The 22336-nt window shown below is 42.3% G+C and overlaps 1 protein-coding gene across 2 annotated transcripts in view; it reads right to left on the reverse strand.

Moving 5' to 3' along the window:
* Positions 1-910: 910 nt before the first annotated feature.
* The window catches only part of LOC105013995 (ERC protein 2), a 274188-nt gene continuing 252762 nt past the window's right edge, over positions 911-22336 (reverse strand). For both annotated transcript variants that reach the window (XM_020051575.2, XM_020051576.2), the window contains exon 18: positions 911-2438. In XM_020051575.2, the coding sequence (XP_019907134.1) occupies positions 2343-2438 (96 nt within the window). In that variant the 3' untranslated portion in view covers positions 911-2342. The remainder of the gene's footprint in view (positions 2439-22336) is intronic.

Consider the following 22336-nt stretch of genomic DNA (forward strand, 5'->3'; position numbering starts at 1 on the left):
GAATCCATTTGTATTCCAGTGGATTTAAAAGGAAATACAATTAGGAAATAAAACATACATTTAATGTTTGATAAAGAACAAAACATACTGTACACTTTCTGCTTTGACAACACAGTGCTGGCCGCCTGCTCAAATAAAAACTTGATGTGTTTTTGTGTCTGACTGTTTTCCAATGTCACATTCAGGTATCCTGCCAATATTTCAGATGGCTGTCTTTGCATTACATTTTTGGTAATTCGATGAGTGAGTCTGCCTATTCTGCTAAGAGTGTGTTTGTGCACACACCAACGAAATGCCTACAGATCCCAACAGGTACTATTTTAGTCACTGCATTTTGAAGCGGGAGTGATACAGCTGTTGTCCATAGGCAGAAAATGAAGTAAATGTTTACACTTGTACTTTCATCATCCATCCATCCATCATACATTTATGTAAAGTTACTTGACATGATCATAGCGGTAGGCAGTGCTGAATCCATGCCCTACTGCTGCTAGCTCTGGTGAAGTGAGCATCATTATTATGGCAAATGTTGGATTGGCAGTGATGGGGTTACAGTGGTCCTAAAACATGCCCCCAGCACTCACCCACAACCCCTCACCCATTTAACCACCAGTGCTTTCTGACTCCATCTCCCTCCCTCTTCCCCACAGGAGGAGAGCTAGATAACATCTGGCTGAATTTATGAGAAAGAGAAAGAATGAGAGAGAGAGATGGGTTTAGAGCATGAACAGGGGAGAAACAAACTTGATTCTTTGATTGTCAGAGTGTTGAATCATTTCAAGAGATTATTAGTGTCTCAGCCTAATAATAAACAGCTTCTACGTTAGCATAGTATTTTAGCCTAATATTCACAACTTCTACGTTAGCTTACGTTTGAGGTTATTCGATAGAGACACATTCTCAAGACAGCTGAGAAAAACGTCACACTTTATTGGATGACAAACATGTTGACCACAGCAACAGACTGCAGAACAAGTAAATAACACAGTTTGACCCTGCACACAGAGACCCAGCGCTGTTCACACATGCAAATACACACGCTCGCTCCCACGGACACAGAAAACTGTGCAAGCAAACATACATACTCACTGAAAACTGAACAAGCTCTAAACAATAGCAGCGGATTCAGGGGACTGAAATCGTGTTGCATCATGCCACTTTCAAACACCACACAACACAAAATCACCACCACTGAACTGATAAGCACAGCCTGTGATACAGACAATGCTTTTGAGATGAGGCTACCATAAAGCTGCACTCCTCAATCTCTTCTGTAATAAGGACAAAGGACTGATGCCTTAAAACTTCAATATGGATACAGCCAGTTCAATGCATGTTGCAAGTAAACTATTGAATAAAGCAACGTCTAAATCAAACATCACCAACAAGCAGAAACACACCACTGATAAAAAACCTCAAAGAGAACAGTACTCAATCTGTTTCAGATGTAGAAAACCAAACACAACATGATACTCGTTAGTCAAACAAAGTACACCAGGGAGAGCGGGAAAAAAAAGTATAAACAGAGTTTTGTTTTCTTCAGAGGTTTTCGTTTGGTCACAGTTAGTACCCTCCACTCAGAGAAGGAAGAAGCCCCTAGACAATAATGTCAGTTCAGTTATGTGTTCCCCCTTGATAGTTAAGGTTTCTAATGAAAGAGGGTTGAACTGCTTGATGTAATGGGCATCTACCTGAAGGACAGTCAATCTAGAGAAATGTCCATTGATTAGGATTACAGAATTGTTTGCAGAGTTGAGAGGATTCAGAGAAAGGTACACAGAACTGTGATCTAGGTTCTTTTTACGGGTTCTATAGTAAATCCAACCCAGTTCCCATCCTCTGTGTGTCTGCTGATAGGAAGTGGTTCCTTTGGCACGGTACATTGCGAAGGTCCGTGTGGATCTGAGATCCATGTTGTGGACGATGCTAATGCTAGCCGTATGTGGCTGCGGCTACATAAACAAACCCACACAAGGAGTTGCTCACTCCCAATTTCTTTAAAGGGCTCACAAACTGAATTTTTAAAATAATTTCCCATTGGTCATTTTCATTGGCCCTTCCTGGTCAGTTCTTTTGGATTTTATTCCGCAAGGTAAGTGAAATGATTGGTTGACAGTTGCTGTGAAGACTTAAATCTGTAGTCATCAGGCCTTCCAGTGTGAGTCACTGCTCTCTGATTGTAAAGGACAACTAGATTAATGCTGTATGACTGAAAATCTGAAATATCTGGCATCTAACGAGCGGTGATGGTGAACACCAGAAAATATTTTTTTTTAAATTGAAGGCTGAAAATGGATTGTCTTCAGTGAGGGCAGGTAGAGAGGATCCCAGGGCTACTGCAGTCAGGTTGGCCCCTGGAACAGTTGAGCTGGTCCTCTGAAATGGACAGGAGGGGGGGGGTGTACGTGTACTTGGTTCAGGACCCAAATCGTCAGCAGCTGTAGGGAAACAAAAGGCATAGGCGTTAGTGTGAGAAGTAAACAAACACTTAATGAAATGTGCATGCAGACATGAAAAATTGTGTTTTAAGCAAGCTTGTTGTGTGGATTAAAGGAAATCTCCCCATCACTTTGCATCAATGTACCAGAGCCACACAGTGAAGAAATCAACTTCAATGTCAAAATATATTAAAAAAAAATTACAGCAGATGCTGTCATCCAGAGTGACTTATACGAGCAATTACACACATGAGCACCATTTTAAAAGACAGTTTATTTTTCTTATGAGATCTGGGATTCAAACCTGCAACTTTTGGTTACTAGCACTGCACTCGAACCGCACAAAATAATTTGTCTTTTTTTTCTTAGTTGTAGCATGACTGTTCTGTCCCTACAACAGTCTGGCAAGTCTCCAGATCTCCTTAAGAATGCGTTAAACGTATTTGGCACAAACTCAAATGTTGAGTGCTCATTTGTAACCAACTCTATTGGAATGTGTCTGTTACTTAGGCGTTCATGGACCAGCCAGCCAGCAACAAAGTCAACCTTTTTGACCAGGGTTGATTTTAAAAAACAATGATGTATGTCATTTAAGACCTGGGTGCCTCATTGGCTGAGCAAACAGTTCTCAAGAGCATGGAAGAACAAAAAAAAGTTAAAGCTAGAACGTAAAGGCAAACATAAAGAGAGGCTGAAGTGCAGAATGCAAAATGTCTTCATGTCTATAAGGCTTCTTGCTCTCTTCCTGTCTCCCTCTCCCGGCTGTTGATTGGCTGCCGGGCCAAAGACGACCATCCATTATAGCCGTAAATAAATAAACAGGCCTTAGCAATTAACCGAAGTGCCATCATTTGTTATGCAACAGGGAGAGTCATGTGTGCATGCTAGTGTGTGCCTTATATGTCTGTGTGTGTGTGTGTGTGTGTTTGTGTGTATGGACGGATTTCTCAGGTTACCTTGCCGTCGTCTGCACTTTAATTAATGATTTTGGGGCCCAAGAATCAACAAATAGGGCAGTGGCGGGTATGTAGGCTGGTCATAATGGAGACGGCCCAGCCCCTGTATAGATGGGCCTACAGACCCTTCCTCTTTCATCTCAGTCAACACCTCACCGCCACCAAACAACAGATGCATTCAGACTGCAAATTCACACGGCAAGCCTGACCTTATGTCATCTCTGGGTAGAGTCTGTGGCCACCATTTCATTTAAGGGATGTTAAAGAAACTTCAGCACAACAGAAAGTATGATTAGATGCCGCACCCCGCTCTCTGACCCTCATGCTTGATGTAAAATAGATTGGGACAAGTGAATCCAGTTGCATAGCGGACCTTTTTCATCACACCCTCCCAGGCTTCGACACAAAATGTCTGCTTTGCGTCAACACAGTGGTGCTACTGTGCAGTTACCCAATGAAACTGGAATGGGTCTTTGACAGTGTAGTGGTTTCTATAGTACTTCGCATTCCCACAGTACACTGAGAGGGTGCTCAGACACCGAATGAGGTAAGTTAACCTCTTCCACGTTGAGGTACTTTATAATCCTCAGGCTGGACAGCGCTAGATAAACTTTGAAATGTAAATATTTCAACGTCTCACACAATACAGTATCGTACTGACTTTCTGTATGTACAATGTTTTGGCATCTGGGTACTGTCTGCGTGTATAAATTCCTGACGTTTATTTTATCTACTCTGCAGAGTCTTATCAACATTGGAAAACTGGTGGACCTCAGCTGGTTTCCTCCCTTCTTGTGGCAGACTGCATAGGACATGATCCATCTCTGTATTTTCACACAACTTTTCATCTCTTTATATTTCTCTTTCACTCCTCCTATTGACTATCACACTGAACTAATTTGGCAGACGCTCTTATCCAGAGTGACTTATGGTAGTGAGTGCATATATTTGTCATACGTTTTTGGTACTGCCCCCCTCCCCGTGGGAATTGAACCGGCGTCGCAAGCACCATGCTCTCACTGACCGAGCCATACGGGACTCCTTGGTACTCTAACCCGTCTCTACAACCCCCCTTTTCTGCAACCACCCCTTCCCACAGTTTCAACGGTTCAGACCAGGGTAAAGTCTTTCCTGTATTTACAGTGAACTCTGCCATAACAGACTGCATGCTAGATAAGTGTCTGACTGCCGCCCTGTCAGCCTAAAGGCTACGATACAAGAGCTCTGCACTGTGTACGTGTTTGTGCAACTGCATGTGTATCAGTGTTTGCGTACCAAGACTGGCACATGTGCCTTGCATGACGTAGAAGTAAATGAAATCACATTCTTGCCATTCCTAAAACAATTCACAGTGATGCACAAAACTGGAGGCAGTGATATTGGTCTGAAGACAAAGAGGTGTTGGGGTGTGTCTGGGTAGACAGACATGTTAGCTTAATGACAGGAGCCGAAGACAGGTGGAAAGAGAGGGACAGATTAATCGAGATACAGGTAGCTAAACAGGATCTCTCTGATTGTCAGACAGGTGGAAAGAGAGGGACAGATGAATAGAGATACAGGTAGCTAAACAGGATCTCTCTGATTGTCAGACAGGTGGAAAGAGAGGGACAGATGAATAGAGATACAGGTAGCTAAACAGGATCTCTCTGATTGTCAGACAGGTGGAAAGAGAGGGACAGATGAATCGAGATACAGGTAGCTAAACAGGATCTCTCTGATTGTCAGACAGGTGGAAAGAGAGGGACAGATGAATCGAGATACAGGTAGCTAAACAGGATCTCTCTGATTGTCAGACAGGTGGAAAGAGAGGGACAGATGAATCGAGATACAGGTAGCTAAACAGGATCTCTCTGATTGTCAGACAGGTGGAAAGAGAGGGACAGATGAATCGAGATACAGGTAGCTAAACAGGATCTCTCTGATTGTCAGACAGGTGGAAAGAGAGGGACAGATGAATCGAGATACAGGTAGCTAAACAGGATCTCTCTGATTGTCAGACAGGTGGAAAGAGAGGGACAGATGAATCGAGATACAGGTAGCTAAACAGGATCTCTCTGATTGTCAGACAGGTGGAAAGAGAGGGACAGATGAATAGAGATACAGGTAGCTAAACAGGATCTCTCTGATTGTCAGACAGGTAGATATTTAATCCCCAGAGAGACAGACAGGATGGTTGGTCTGCCTGTCTGTCTGCATGTCCACTTGCCAGCCTGTCTGTCCATCTGCGGATTAAATATCGACCAAAAATGTCTGGATTTGAGTGAGTGGGGCTGCTCTCCGCTATTTTTTTGGTCTTTAAGTGGTACTAATGTAAACTGCTTGTAAAAAGGATCCTTGCAGAGTTTGGGGACCACCTATGCTCAGCTCTTTCACTAGCAATTATCCTATGACTCTTGTTCTTTTTCAGAGAAAAGAAGAAAAAAATACTTAAATTCAATTACCGGTACAAAGTTTCCCCTTCACTCCACCAAGTGGAGAGATGTAAAATAAGCCATTCTGCGGGATAGAAGAAGGATGGAGGGAGGGCCGTCGTTTTTAAGGGGAATGCGATGGGAGACAAAAGTGACAGCTGATTCTACTTAACATTCTCACAGTATTTTCTGTTCAAACAGAAACAAATCCCAAAATAAAATTAGGCTGTGGAACCTATAGATATTTTCACATGGTTAAAAAGTAATAGATCATACGATGTGCAGACAAGAGGATGATACATTCTTGTGACACTGCCCTGCACTTTTCAATGTTGGACACAGAGGTAAGGTGAGGTACTCAGTTGCTGGGTAGACTAGAAATGGCCCAGTTCTGGTCAACATGTATCCATTCCATTCCATCTTCCATATTTCTGTACAACACCATACAGTGGGGAGAACAAGTATTTGATACAAGCCTATTTTGCAGTTTTTCCTAATTACAAAGCATGTAGAGGTCTGTAATTTTTATCATAGATACATTTCAACTGTGAGAGACAGAATCTAAAACAAAAATCACATTGTATGATTTTTTTATTATTAATTTGCATTTTATTGCATGACATAAGTATTTGATACATCAGAAAAGCAGAACTTAATATTTGATACAGAAATCTTTGTTCGCAATTACAGAGATCATAAGTTTTCTGTAGTTCCTGACCAGGTTTGCACACACTGCAGCAGGGATTTTGGCCAGTCTCAATTCCGTCACTCACAGTTGAAGAGTACCTATGATAAACATTTAAGACTTCTACATGCTTTGTAAGTGGGAAAACCTGCAAAATTGTCAGTGTTCTCCCCCACTGTAGGTGGAGGTAAAAATTAAGAAATCAAAACAGTTGATGAATTTAACCAACACGCACATTTTGATGGAGAAAATTACACACATGCATAGATGAACGCATGCAAGCGCGCAAAATGAGCATCATTAAACAGATTTTGATGTCTGCCATAACACAATAAAGTTTGTCTTCACCACCCTGTTGCACAATAAAACCACAGAAACACACCCATACAAAAGTGCAAGAACACTCGTGCACGCGTACATTGGAACAATGCCCTTTTACAAAACCCTGCTGAAAAAAATATGGTCTCCATCAACCAACCCAGAGGCAGAACATCTCCCATGGAACAATTGCTTCATGAGCGCTCTCTCTCTCTCTCTCTCTCTCTTTCTTTTTTTCTTTCCCTTTCTTTTTTCCGCCTGACTTTTACAACTTCCTCCTGGTTGGGGCTGCAGTTCTAACCCAAACAAAACTCCATTTTTTAGTTATTGGCCCTCATGGCATGTAATGGAGAATCAAGCTAATTATCCCTACAGCTGTTTTCACTTGCTTTTTATGTAAGCAATACCTGGCTGATCCAGGGAGCAACAGAGAGGCCCTTCTTAGTGCGCCGCTCCAGGCCTCAAGGCCCGCTGGAATTAGAGAGCAAAATGCCAGCTTCTCCTCCACTGCACCCCCTACACCGCACCTTTATCCCGAACCACCTCCCAATACTGCCCAACGCAACCCCCCCCCCCCCTCACCTACCCCAACCATGAACCCCCCCCTGAAAACCACTCATGGTCGTCATTTCCACACCATTGATGTCTAACACAACTGCTATTGAACAATTAAAAGGAATCTGAGAAAGTGGATGAGAGAGGTAGCTAGAGAGTTTTACAACTCCTGAAGCAGCAAGTGGATTCATAAAAAAAAAGAGGAACATGGGTGTGCCTTTGCTTAAATTGGAAACATCTCTCGCTGTCACTGAGGAGAGATTGAAAGGGAGAAATAAAGAAAAGGGGGGGAAGAAAGAATGAATGAGAGAAAGAAAACAATCCCTGGCTAGCTAATTATATAATTTCCTTCATCTGAGCAAATACACGCTGAGTGAAAGCAAGTGTGAGCTAGTGGTATAGATGTTAGACCAAAAGGTGCTTATGGTAGCTAGCAGTATATACTAGGTTTGTAAGTACCTGCAGTGAGTTAGAGGTAAAGTTGCAAGGTCGAAAGGCACTAGCGGTACAAATGCTGGACCAAAAGTAACTACAGTGAGTTAGCGGTATGGAAGCTAGGCCCTAAGGTATATGAGGTAGCAGTACATATGTAAGGCCAAAAGGTTCCAATGTAAACTAGCGCTTCAATGGATGCTGGGAAGGAGCAAGTGCAACATAGACCAGTCCAATGGTTCTACTAGACACACAGAATGTTAGAGACAGAAATTACATTAACATACAAAATCACCATGCCTAAAATGTCACTTGAAAAAGATTAGTCAATGCTCTAAGACGGATTCAATTGTTGGTGTAATATAGCAATTACTAGCTGCACCATTAGGGTAAATTGAGTGGTGACAAAAGGTAACCAATCAAATTAATGAATTATGTACACTAAAGTTTGTACTGTCACATTTGAACAGAAGAACAGATGGAAGCCAAGAGACAGTAACTAGATAATTGCTCCTCTGTAGGCCTTTCTCTCTATCTCTCTCTCTCCCTCTCTCTGTCATCCCATGGGGAATGATAGAGGGCTAGTTTCAGGGAGATGTTGGTGAGCTCTCTGTGGTACAGCCAAGGTGTGCCAAAACGTTAAACTGATACGGGTGGAATCCGTACCTCCTACTCCTTACAGAGGTGCAGGTTGTTTTGACATACAAGCGTGCAAGCACACATACACACACCCGCAAAAAAACACTTTATAGACCCACCCACCCACTTCACAGAAGCTAACGAAATGAAGGTTTTGGCAGGATGAAGGCATTTAAATATTCATCTATCACTTCAAACGTTCAAGGCAAAGACCAAACATTTTTTGATGAAAGTGTATAATGTTCATGCAGGTCCTAAGTACAGGTTTGAGCAACAACAATAAAAGGTAGCCTGGAATTTTATCTCTTTCTTTCCAGGGGTTCTCTGTCTGTCTGTCTGTATGTATGCCTGTCTGTATGTCTGTCTGTATCACTCTCTGTCTCACTATCCTCAACCTGATTGAGGATACACTGTTGCTCTTCTTTGATGTGTTAATGTCAGTAATCATTGAAGTGGAAATCTCATGGATCTTTAATGTTAATGTTTTAATGTGTTAATGTGTTAAAGTGTTAATGTGTAAAAGTGTTAATGTGTCATCGTCAGTATCATTGTTAGATTCATCCTTTGCTTTCCTTTCTCAGTAGTCTGAAATCTGCACATTAACTATCAGTATCTGCCCTCCATTTCACCCCATCACAGTTGATTTCTTTTTCTCTCTTTGCATATGCTACCCCCACCCACTTGCTCCCCTATTTCTATACGGACCAGTGTTTATATTATTGAGGTGATGTCCAAAGGCCTGCTGTGAACCGGTGGGAGTTTCTCGTGTAAGTATGTATGTTTCTGTGTGTGTGTATGTTCGTAGCACAACTCTCAATCTATTTATCACTACAAAGATAATCCAGAAAGTGCGAGTACCAAAACCTAAACCTTTACCCAGAAGTTATACCCAGAACCAGCGACCAGGAAAGCAACCTGAACATGCCTGCATCCTGACACCATCACAGGCCCGACAAAGCAGGGGAGACAGATGAAACCCGAGGCCACATTAAAGCACCTCCATCAGGTAGGAGATCAGGGAGGCCTCCATGCTCCGGGGGTCCGGGCCTCTGAGGGACTATCTCACCCCATCTGGAAAAAGAATCTGAGGGTAGCCTGATGGACCGATAAGAGGCCAGGCAGCCTGACACACACACAGTAACAGTCAACAGAGCTTCTCACCCCCATTATCCAGACTGTGGAAGGGAGCGGGAGGTTGGGGAAGGGGGGGGGGGGGGGGGTTCAGGTACCATGCAATCCCAGCAACATTGCAGTCATACTGGGACCAAGAAGGGGATGAGGTGTAGGGATTTCTTAGAGGATGCAACTTATGGGCTCATAAAGAATAAAGCACGCAGACAAATGCAAAGACACACATTACACACATACACACACAAACCGACTTTAAAGGCAGCTCTCCGCTGGTAACACATGGAATGGTAGGGAGAGGGGAAGCAGCTCCCCTTTAACTTGATGTCGTAACTCAAAATCATATTTCATATAGAAGGAATCTTGAGTTTCTAAAACAGATAGAAAACAGATTTGATTCAAGGTCTGCTAAAACACAGGACATAACGGTCATGTGTTGGAAACACAGGCATCTAATCCCCTGAAAACACTAGTTCACTCCATGCCACACACCCCAAAACAAAGCACTCTCCTGGGTCACCATCTTTCATTCAACAGTCAGGTTTCACTTGCCTCCCTTATCTCTTCCTCTTTCTCTGCATCTCTTCCTCTCCATCCTTTCTTCTGACTTTCATTATCTCCCTCTGTTGCTCCCTCCTTCTCTCCTCTAATCCTCCTGTCTTTCCTGTATCTGTCCAGCACGTCACATCCCCATTCTCTCATCCTAACATTCTTGGTCAGAACGACAGCAATACTTTCATTTGTCTCTTTTCCCCTTCTTTCTTGGGGGGGGAGGGGGGCTCTAAAAGCTCTGTGCATCTCCACGACCAGTGGCTCTGTCCACGTCCCTCTGTGTCTGCTGACACCCTCGTAACACCTTGTCTTTAGGTCTCCTTCTGTCTGTGTACTTACAGGACCCTCAGAGACATGACCAGGAGAAGGGGACCATAATGCTGATTATTTAGCTACTCCTGATCCGTATGGCATCAGGTTACTGCAGGGTAGGGGGTTCTGGGGAATACACATAATCATTGGTTCCTTAATCTCATCTATAGGTTAGGCTGTGTATTAATTTAGCCAAAGCACTGATTGTAAAAATGCATTAAAGACATCTCAGCAACAGTTAGAACAGTAAAATAAACCACATTTAGTCTAATTATCACCCCCCTTAAAAGTTGATAGTGATTTCAGACTATTGTAAAACGGTAAAAACTGCTTTTCTCCATGAGAAAGAATTTGAGCATTCTAATTGTAGTTGATGTATTGAATATTCAAGCAGCATATCAAAATGGAATAATGTTACACCAGACAAATTGATAATAATTGCCTGCGCATATTATTTAATTAGAAAACCAATTTCACTAGCAGATGTGAGTGTTAAAAGGCCAACAAGCTTGCTAATATTTTAACAACATCAAAGCCAGCCAGCTATATCTACTGGCACTCTACTAGCTACATATCAATCTCTGCTATTGCCCCCTCGTGGATGGGAGTGTAGGAAACCCACCGGCGAGGATTTTATTTCACAATAAGAAGTTCACTTCTCCAGAAACCTGACTCCACCCACACATGCACATATATCCATGCAGGTGAAGCATGTAGACCCTTTAAGGGAGTGTATGCCCTATATTTACATTAAATCTCAAATGTATTTAGGATCACTTGAACCAGTAAGGAAAAATAAATGTGATCCTTGAGATCTCAATCTGCACCGGAGAAAAGCAGACGGACTGCCGTGGCCAGGCTCAAATGGCTGTACATGGTTGAGAAGGTGTGTGGGGGTATGTGCGTGTGTGTGGGGGGCGGGGTACTTTAGAAAGGTGTGTGTGTTCTGTCAAGTAAGCCTATTCTGAAGCTCTATGGACTGGATAGTGTTTGTATGCATGTGCGCATGTGTGTCTGTTTGTGTTGGCACATGCGTGTGCGTGTTGGCAGTTCCATGTGTGTATGCGTGTGTGTGTAAATGTGTGTGTGTGTACAGTACCAAGTCAGACTGAACAGAGTCAGCGATTCCCCACCGCTAGTGGAATGACGTCCCTGTAAGCTGGGGCCTTTTCTGGGATATACTCAAGCAGAGATACAGATCTTTTCCTACTCAGCTGGGGTTTAGCCACGAGAGCCAGCACTGTTCCAACAGCTCTCTCCTGGTTAAACAGATAGACAAGCTCAAAGGCAAAGGACATATCAAACCCTAAGATCAATACACTTAATATACTAAAAGTAAGCTCAATGAAAGATAACCAGTCATTACTGGACCGATCATCAAATAGTGATACTGAGAGTCTGTACATCCAGAAGCACCTGAAATCAACCCTAGGATGTAGCAGTAGTTTCTTGTGCATGTACAAGTGTGTGAGTGTGTTTGTTGTTAGCTGAGCTGTGGAGCTGTGGTGGTCACTAATAGGGATGGTCCGGCTGCAGGAAGAGCTTAACATGAGGAGGGGCCGGTGCGTGTTTAGAGTTCAGTGCTCATAGGTCACCATGGCCCCAGGATACAGGATTCCCACTTCATCCCAAATAACGATCCCACTTCTGACTGACGCAGGACGTCCGCTAATTATCCTTCACAGAGAGGACACTGCTGTGTGTGTGTGCGTGTTTGTGCATGCATGCTTAAGCAGAACTCACAAAGCCCTCCCAACACACTCCAAGTAAGAGGATATGTACAGGTGCAAAATATCCCAATGACAGTCAAAACAAGTTTTGATGCATTCCTAACTGAGCCATGTTGCTAACAGTAACTGCTTACTGTTTTCAGATTTCTATTATATGTGACCTATAATTACTGAACTTCCAATATCAGTGAAATAGATTTCCATCCCCACACTGGCAATTAAGTATTTAAAAAATAAGTTGTCTGTGTTGGAATGATGTAGGTATACACCCAACAACCAAATGGTGTGGGGCCATTCCGGTCATTCAAAATATCTCTGCAAGAAAACTGCTCATCCTCCTGTAGGTCGCTGATTGGCCAGCTCGTCGTCCTCCATAGCCCTGTGTATTTTTCAAACTGTCTATATAAGATAAATTTGTTACCGCTTTTTTTTCTTTTTCAATTTCTGCTTTGTCTACACATATGTCAACATTATTTGGGTACGCGTTAACAGAATGATTACTTTTGAACATGACATGTTCACTGGGCTGTCACATAAATTCAGGGTTTGTGTGTGTGTGTAGGTGTGTCTGGTCAAACATTGTGGTCTGGTGGTGCTGGGTGTTTTGTGGGTCCACCGTAGGTTTCTGGTAAATGCGTCTGTAAGGTGAGGGAGCACAAAAAAAGAGGATGAGGAGGCTGTTTTTTTGGTGGAAGGGGGGGATTACCTCTGTCAACACCACAGGGTAGGGAAAAGGAATGAGAGGAAGACGGGGGGGGGTGTAAATGAGTAGAGAAAGAGAAAGACAGAAGGATTAAGTGAGGTGATAAGGGTATAGGAGAGGACATCATCCATGAGCTATTTTACCTTAATTTATAGTCATTTGTATGTACTATTATTTTGTTGAGTGCATAGAACCGTACATTCCTTCTTGTGTATTTGACATAGTATGTGATTTGACATTTTAAACAAAACAAAAAAAATACTTTGTATTTAATATTAGGAAAAACTGAATTTGTTCCTGACACGGTTAACTACATACTAGCATGGCTCCTGAAACTAAGCCAGCCAAAACCTTGACTGTAAAATAATGGATGATCCTACAATACTAAGAGCATTGAGAAACTTTCCTCTCCTCTCTGCTCTCCACTGAAACCAACAAGGCCACCGGTACACCAACATGGACTCATTCTATTAATAGAGGTACTCACAAGAACAGAAACCTGCAGATCCCTAGTGAAGAACACCCAGAACCCTCCTTGAGAGTGTTGTGGAGCTAGACAAGTTTCTAAAGCTTAAAGGAAGAGAGTCCATAAATAAGAATAGTAAAGGCTGACAGGGACTTGGATTAGAAAGCGATGGCGAGTAAATAACCCTCGTTAACTCTGACAGAGAACCTCAAACTGGCGCTATATTATTGCTTTATTTACTACTGTTACCCTACGTTCTCAATAAACTTGCACTGATAAAGCCATCCACACCGACAAATCTATTGCTTACTCTAGCAGCTTGCTAACACTTATGCTAGCGCACCCTTCTTATACTTAGCAGAAGTAAAGACTGTGAACACAGCTATAGCTCTTCAGTGCAACTTTTTATCTTTGACATGAGGCAAAATACTGTACAGAGCACAAGCCAAGCAAACAGACCTTTCCTTGAACTGGTTATCACAGCAGTAGTAAATCCAAATTCAAGTTTATTTACAGTCTCACCTACAGGCCTTAGGCTAGAGCTGGACTGGCCAACACTCTTTTACTTGATCTTCTGGGAGTGTAAATCCAACCGCGGTCCCTCTTACCGTTTGCTTTCCCGGGTCATGTGTTAGTGTTTAGGTTGAGGTTACAGGGTCAGAGAGCACAATCGTCCTTACCATTATAATGATAAATATCTTCGCAAGAGACCGATTCCATCTACCTGGCATGATGAGGTGCTGCCCTAATCTCAGATCTAGAATCAGCCTACCCACACCCCCCATATCCTTAACCTTCAGTGAACAGAAATACCTAACTGACCTTCTATCAGTGTGTTAGACATAACTTCATCCGTGCGTGGTGTGTTGGTTGGCCAGCACTGGGCTTAAACTGGGGAAGCCTGCTGAGCGACACTGTCACTGAGAGCCTACTAGACTTCCTCCTAAATCGAAAGCATTCCGCTCGATTAGCTCAATTAATAGCTTCCTCCTCCCCCCATCTCCTCTCTCCTCGTTTCCTTCTCCTCTTTGTCCTTTCAAGTTTTTAGAGTGGAGCAGGCCGTTTGGCATAGTTTAGCTGACCACAGTAAATTAGGATCAGAAATTTGTGTTTCTGTGTGTGTGTGCTGTTAAATGGATAGAATTTCACAGAGGTAATTATAGTGTGTGTCTCCACCTGGGCTCTGACACATGTTCTATACTCTGATGGACACACTCCACCACCTGGAAGAAAATAACACACCAATACCTGCCTGTCTGCCTGCCTGCCTGCCTGCCTGCCTGCCTGCCTGCCTGCCTGTCTGCCTGCCTGCCTGTCTGTCTGTCTGCCTGCCTGCCTGTCTTGTAGCCGGTCTGTTTTTTTAACCTACCAGCCTAAATCTCACAGACTGTCTGTTATGGATATGTACGGTAATTTGAATATCTGAAAATCCAAACGGACGTTAGCATTCCAGCAGTTGTGAGATATTTTGAGATGTTATGAATATTATTTTTATAATAAAAAGAATAGTCAAATTTGATTGAAATTGTCCATCTTACATTAGTACTCCCAAGAATACAGCATACCATGACAATTGAAATAATTCATTTAACTGAACAACTACATTTAAAATGCAGCATTCATGCACGATGCATTGAGCTACAAAAGATGCTGATGTCAGGTGGCTTTTCCTGTAAACTGGTTGCAGTTGCACACTGTGTCTGTTGCCGGCGGTTCAGAGTGTAAACAAAGTTATTTGGATCTCAACATCTCACTCATATGCTACAGGGTATCGCACACATATATGAAAATATATTTCACTGTCATAGTACAAGCTCTCTGGTCATCTCTGAAAACAGTAAGCTATTGTTCTACTTCAAATAGTGATTAGGCCACAGGTGCACATGATCCACAAGACCTGACACAGGTCAATGCAAAAATGTATTTAGATACAGAAATATGAATACTATGACAAACATTAGATTTGTAGTAGCCATAGACATCCTGGAAAACAAGTACCATTTTGGGGCATTCCTATTGGGGCATGGCAGTTGTCATAAAAACATATTGATAGAGGATAGAGTTTTTACTGACACAGCAATGGGCCAGATTCAAACCCGTGCTGCAGCAGTACATGTGGACCAGGTTCAAACCTGTGCTGCAGCAGTACATGTGGGCCAGGTTCAAACCTGTGCTGCAGCAGTACATGTGGACCAGGTTAAAATCTGTGCTGCAGCAGTACATGTGGACCAGGTTCAAACCCGTACATGTATGGCTGCAGTGTGGGTTTCAATCCTGCCCACTGCTCTTCCAGCAAAAATGTTCTCCTCTCTCTTTTCACAGAGTCTCTATCAATAAAGCTTAAATGTCTGAATATATATGTAGTATTCATAAAAAATGATCATTCATCATTGTAAGACAGTGTATAAAAAGTAAATTTGTTTGTCAGACCACGGAACCCAGTGGTGGTAAATGCACCTTACTCAACAAAGTAGCTACAAGCAAAAATTTGCCAGTATTAGATGTCGTTCCCTTGGTCAAATCCTTGTGTTTTTATTATGTGTGTTTAATGTAATCAGAAGTTATTTTACTCACAGTTTTGGACAGTTAGCTACTGTATTAATTGTAACAGATTCCATTTAGAAAGTAACTTGACTGAATAGTGGCATATAGCCCAGTGTTTGATATTGGCAAGTGACATTGTTGTGTCTACCTCTTTTCTCCCTCCTTTGCTCTCATCTTCCTGTGTGTATGTAAGACATGGTGTGCCAATTTCAAGTCTCTTTAGTCTGAGGGGTCAATTCTGCTGGTTTCCCCGTGATGACTTCCCCACAATCACCCATCGCTTCTTGACACCGGACGATTCAAGGTACAACGGGAGGAAGATACAATGAGCGTGATGACAAAGTGGGTGCAGGACAGAGGAGAGAGAAAAAGATAGACACAGAGGAAGGAGGGAGAGAGGAACGGGAGAGACTAATGTAAAAGAAGCAGTAATGACAGTTGTTGACTGCTAGTCTTTCATTGACTGAGTCTCTGGGACTACTTCACACTGAAAGAATCTCCTGTGGAAAACATCAAAGGGCGAGAGAGAAACACAGGCTATGGAGATTACACAAGGAACAGGTGATGGCTCCACCACACGCATGCAGGTATGCGCAAAGGCACGTACACACAAAATGCACACACACACACGCACAAATGTACGCATTTACACACAATAATTGTCCCTTATAAAAAGTGTCCGATGTTTCCACTTAGATTACAGGATACCATGCACCCATGCACACACACACACACATACACACACCAACAAGCATATCTCTGTCCCTTTCAATCTCTTTCATGCGCGCGAAAACATATCAAACATATTTAAGTGGTATGCAGTTAGCATGGCTAGGCCAGACCATAAAAAGGCACCATTATAGCCAATAGAGCTGCTGTTTCTTAGAATATGAGAAGATTACACATTGGTATGATGGGCCAATTACGTCCTTCATTACGTCCTTCACTAAAACATACCTCAATACTAACACATAGGTAATGATGATGGCTTAAATACTTCACTCCAATAGAGCCCTTTCAGCTGTAAGCCCTAAACACACACGCGAACACACACACCCACACACACACCCACACACACACACACACACACACACACACACTTAGTGCGTCAAATTGGATCCTTGTGTAAGGTGCTGTGGTTTCCTCCACAAAGGCCGTCTGTGTGGGTTTCAGGCCCACAGGCCAAGCCTCGGCTCTGGGTGCAATCAGTCCCTGACCTTGGTCAAGGATGGATCAGCATCGGAACTTGGAAAGAGACACAAAGACATAGACGGAGGGAGGCGGAGGGTGGGGGAGGGTGGGGGAGAGAAGAGTGGTAAGGCAGAGCTGAGGTCTGTCCATAAGAACATTCCCCAACCTCCACATCTCTTCTCCACCTTTAAAACCCAGGGCTCACCCCTGACCCAGACCAATTCAGCGCTGTCATTATGCAATTAGCACCAAGTCATTTGGCAATGTTTGTGCATGTGTGTATCTGTGCAACAAGGCAATTACAGCCATAAAGACGTCCCTTTTGAAAAACAATAACTGCCATCAGCCAATCACCATTCAGTGGGTTGTCACATGAAAAGAGATGCTGGCATATCTGAATTTGTGCATGGAGAACAGAAAGACCAGGTGAAGTGGAAGGAAAGGAGCTGAGAAAGGCAGGGGCAGGAAAGAGGTGGAGAAAGTGCAAAAGGAGAAAGCGAAAGAGTAGGGGCAAGCCGTGAAAGTGAGGGAGATATACAGAAAAAGGAGGTGAAGACAGAGAGAGGGAGCAATGCAGGGAGACGCAGACATGAGCAAGTAGAAGGAACGAGGAGCGAGGGAGAGGTGGCGAAAGGTCTTAAGAGAGTGTTTGTAGAGGTAAAGGGCAGCAGTTTGGGCCCATTTGCTAACAATTTCCCCTATGAGAGGGTTCTTATACAGCCACTTCCCTAACCCAAGAGAGAAAGAGAGAGAGAGAGAGAGCAGAGAAAGGGGGCTGGAGGGTAAGAAAAAAGGAGCGAGAAAGAACGTCCTTCTCCTCGGTTTGAACTATAAACACAGCTCCACTTTTCACAATTATCACCATCATTATCATTATATAGAAAAATAACTTGAGTTAGAGGTTAGCAAAAACCTCCAGTATCAATGACTGGCTCTATCTCTAGTTCACATTGCTGCCGCTCCCAACACAGCCAAGTTAACTCCACCCCACGTCTTAGAATGTAGAAGTCAAGTTTAGCCAAGTTAACTCAACCCAATGTTTTAGAATGCTACACTTTAGAATGTAAAAGTCAAGTTCAGCCAAGTTAACTCAACCCAATGTTTTACAATGCTAAAGTCATATTTGGCTGCGTTAACTTTACACCACATTTTACAACGTCAAAGCCAATTTTAGCCAAGTTAACTCAATCCCATGTTAAACAATCTAAAAGCTAAGTTAAGCCAAGTAACTCTCCAATTATTTTAAATTTAGAAGTAAATATTAGCCAGGTTATCTCAACTCCATGTCTTACAACTTCACAACCAATTGTAGCCAACGTAACTCAACCCTACATTACAAGCTATCAAAACCAAGTTTGGCAAAGTTAACTCATCCCAATGTTTAACAATATCAAAGCCAATTTCTGCTAAGTTAACTAGACCCCGGTATTAATAATGTCAAAGTCAAAACAAGTTATCTCAACCCCACATTTAACAATGTCAAAGCCAATTTTAGACAAGTTAACAAAATCCTGTTTTACATGTCGTATCTATTTTGCACTAAGTTGTGCCTCAAACTCTACAACTTTACATTCATATTTGGGGTTAAGCTCCAACCAGAATGACAGGCTGAAGCACTGAGTTTCTTTTTTCCACTAGAGATTTGAGCACCCAAAGGATAGCCCGCATATATACAGATCATTGTCCTTTATAACTGTGGGGTACTCTTTGGGTGCTTAAATCTGTAGTTTTTGTTTAAAAAGAACGCTGAAGTCCAACCACACACCACACAAACCCATGTGTAAAACTTAGGTTTGAGTTACAGTTACTTGGCTTCTCCCCAAAAAGCCTGGCACCATCACCAGTCAGTTTGACCACAACACTTCTTCTCTCGAGTCGGTACAGTACAGTGAGTGAAGCTGTTGTAAAAGCAGAATCGAAGTCCTAACCAAAAGCAAAGCTTTGCAATGTGCTGCCAGATTTCCTCCAAAGCATGTGAACATGGCAGAATTCAAACTCAGATCATTATGGGGTCCTGCGCTCACTCGCAGGGGCACAGCAGGGGCCAGAGTTGTGGGATTGATTCCCATGGGTGGGAAGAGTGTCTGCTAAATTATTTCAATGTAATATAATAGAAAACTGACTGGCTGAAGGACAAGGATTTCCAACATTTTAGAGGTTGCTTCCCTATATTTTTCCCATTATGGAGACATTTAAGATATCTGTCCTTTTATTGTAGTCAAGTGGGTGGGACTTCCTCATTCCTGATGAACCAGTTTTTCAGGAGGGATCAAATAAGAAATCAGGAAGGACATAAGTCCCACATTTACACTGAAGTTATTTAGTAGACATTCTTCTCCAGAGCAACTTACATTATCAATCAATCAATCACATTTATTTATAAAGCCCTTTTTACATCAGCAGATGTCACAACGTGCTTTTACAAAACACCTGGCCTTGAACCCCAAGGAGCAATTTCATTAGTGTTGAATTTCATTTGTGTGTACATACATTTCTGTCCTGGCTCTTCACAGGAATTTAACCCTGCCCCATGCTCTACTAACTGTTTTAAATTTAAATCCATGATAAAACTGGGTTTTGGCCACTAGAGGCCTCCTATCCTACTCTGTGTGAAATAATCAGATGAAAAATTTCAAAAACAGAGCGAGAAAGAGAGAGTGGGGAAGGTGGTGAGTTGAGAGGTAATCTCAGTAAGATGTGTGCCACCAAATCCCAACAAAGAAAGTATAGGCTTTAGGAGTGACCAGAATGATTTATCTTTCTATCTCTAAAATACTAAAGACGTCTATCATAGAAATGTGACAACACATCAACATTTTCGCTATGCAGGTGTAGAACAAATAATGAAGTATAACCATGCAAAAGTTGGTAAATGCTCATGCTTTCACGAAGCAGAGAAAATGCATTCTTTGGTGTGTTAAATGTTGGTGTATATGAGCATACAGTACAGTATGTGTCCAACTTTTTAAGTATTTACATTAAAGGGCAAAAATACAAAGACAAAGCAGAATTTACTAACAAATGTGAAAAGACAATTTCAGCTTGTGGTCCCTGGCCTAAATGTGTGTGACAGCTTAAGGGTCCTAGAAGGGTCATAACAATCTATTCTACTCAGATGCACATGGTTGAGTCACAGGAAGTGGTCCAATGCTGGACAGGAAGCAGGTAAAACCAACCACAAGATAATCTGAGAGCCAATCACAAGACTCTTTTAAGGGTCTGGGGGCAGGTCTCTGTAAAATGCAAGGCTCAATGTCTGTGTGTGTAAGGCTGGAGGCTTGTATTAATGACATTTGTTTACTAAGTGTAATTAGCCTCGGTTGTGTGTGTTTAGCAGAATCATAGCAGTGGCCCGTAGAACAACTACACTTAAAGCAGCCAGAGAGAACACACACAGTGTGGTGTAGTGGTGCCAGGTCGGTGAGAGGTGGGTAGAATCAAATTTTGACAAAGATTTCCCAAAAGGCCAACCTGGCAAAGAAAAGGCATCTATATGAAGAATTATTTGAGAAAGTGACAGGTCTGAACAACCTAAAATTGTAAATCTCTAAGGCCTCTTTCCCAGACATGACAACCAAAGCTGTAGTCTACTGTTGCAAGGCATATTTGAAATAGATAAATGACGCTGTCAGGTGTCAAAATGCACAGGGTACATATTTTTCCTTTTCCACTTAACATTTTAGCTCTCAAAGTCACACTTATTTGAGAAGAAAAACAACAGTCCAAAACAATGCTTAAACCACATACAGATAACTTTTATTTAGCTTTTTGAGTGTAGTTACCTTTTAGTTGAAAAGGAGGCACGTAAATCACAGTTAGAGGGCTTTCTCTAGCACAGATTGTCATGTCATCAGCATAACTACACTACTGTTTAAAAGTTTGGGGTCACTTAGAAATGTCCTTGATTATGATAGAAAAGCAAATATTTTCAAAGAAAATAACATCAAATATTTAGACTAGTTCAGTATTTGTAGCTTCAACAATTGTGGGTTCGATTACAGGCTCAAAATGGCCAAAAAAAAAACCTCTGAGAAATTAAGGCTATTCCATTTAAGATATTGCCAAGAAACTGAATATCACATACAACACTGTGTACTGTTCCCTTCACAGAAAATTGCAAATTGGTTCTAATCAGAATAGAAAGAGGAGTGGGTCCTAAATGTAAAGAGGGTGGGGGGCTTAATATACAGTAAGTGATTTTATTTCTTCCAAAAATATGTTGTTCTTTGTCAATGACACAATCACATTAAAAGACACTTTTGTTGTTCTGGAAACAAAGTCCTCTATAATAGTGCATCTTGCCTTGCACATGGGCTGTGAGCTACCAGTAGCTGATGATCATCCTGCTAGATATTCTCCAGTTATATTTGATGGTTTGATGGGTTTTTGGGAGCATGGATATTGCTACCACAGCTAAAAACAAATGACCCCAAAACAGACAACAACTGATGATGCCTTACAGTACCAGCCTGGCACAGCATCACTAGAGAAAACACCCAGCATCTGGTTTGCTAAATGAATTGCAGACTTCAGGCAGTAGTCGCATGCAAAGGATATGTGACCAAATACTAAACATAACTGCTTAATTTGGAAGTTATGTTATTCTGTCCCAATACTTTGGTATCTTAAAATTCAGGGCTATGTACACTGAACAAAATTATAAACGCAACACTTTTGTTTTTGTCCCCATTTATCATGAGCTGATCTCAAAGATCTAAGACTTTCTCTATGTACACAAAAAGGCATTTCTCTCAAATTTTGTTCACAAATCTGTGTTAGTGAGCACTTCTCCTTTGCCAAGATAATCCATCTACCTCACAGTTGTGGCATAACAAGATGCTGATTAGACAGCATGACTATTGCACAGGTGTGCCTTAGGCTGGCCACAATAAAATACCACTCTAAAATGTGCAGTTTCACTGTACTCGGGGTCTGGGGTGGGGTCCGAAAACCAGTCAGTATCTGGTGTGACCACCATTTGCCTCAGGTTGTTTATTATAGCCTCTGGAATGTTGGTCCACTCTTCTTCAATGGCTGTGCGAAGTTGCTGGATATTGGTAGGACCTGGAACACGCTGTCATATACCCCGATCCAGAGCATCCCAAAAATGCTCAATGGATGACATGTCCGGTGAGTATGCTGGCCATGTAAGAACTGGGATGTTTTCAGCTTCCAGGAATTGTGTACAGATCCTTGCAACATGGGGCCGTGCATTATCGTGCTGCAACATGAAGTGATGGTCGTGGATGAATGGCACAACAATGGGCCTCAGGATC

Source organism: Esox lucius, chromosome 12, assembly GCF_011004845.1.
Source record: "Esox lucius isolate fEsoLuc1 chromosome 12, fEsoLuc1.pri, whole genome shotgun sequence".
In the NCBI taxonomy this organism is placed as follows: domain Eukaryota; kingdom Metazoa; phylum Chordata; class Actinopteri; order Esociformes; family Esocidae; genus Esox; species Esox lucius.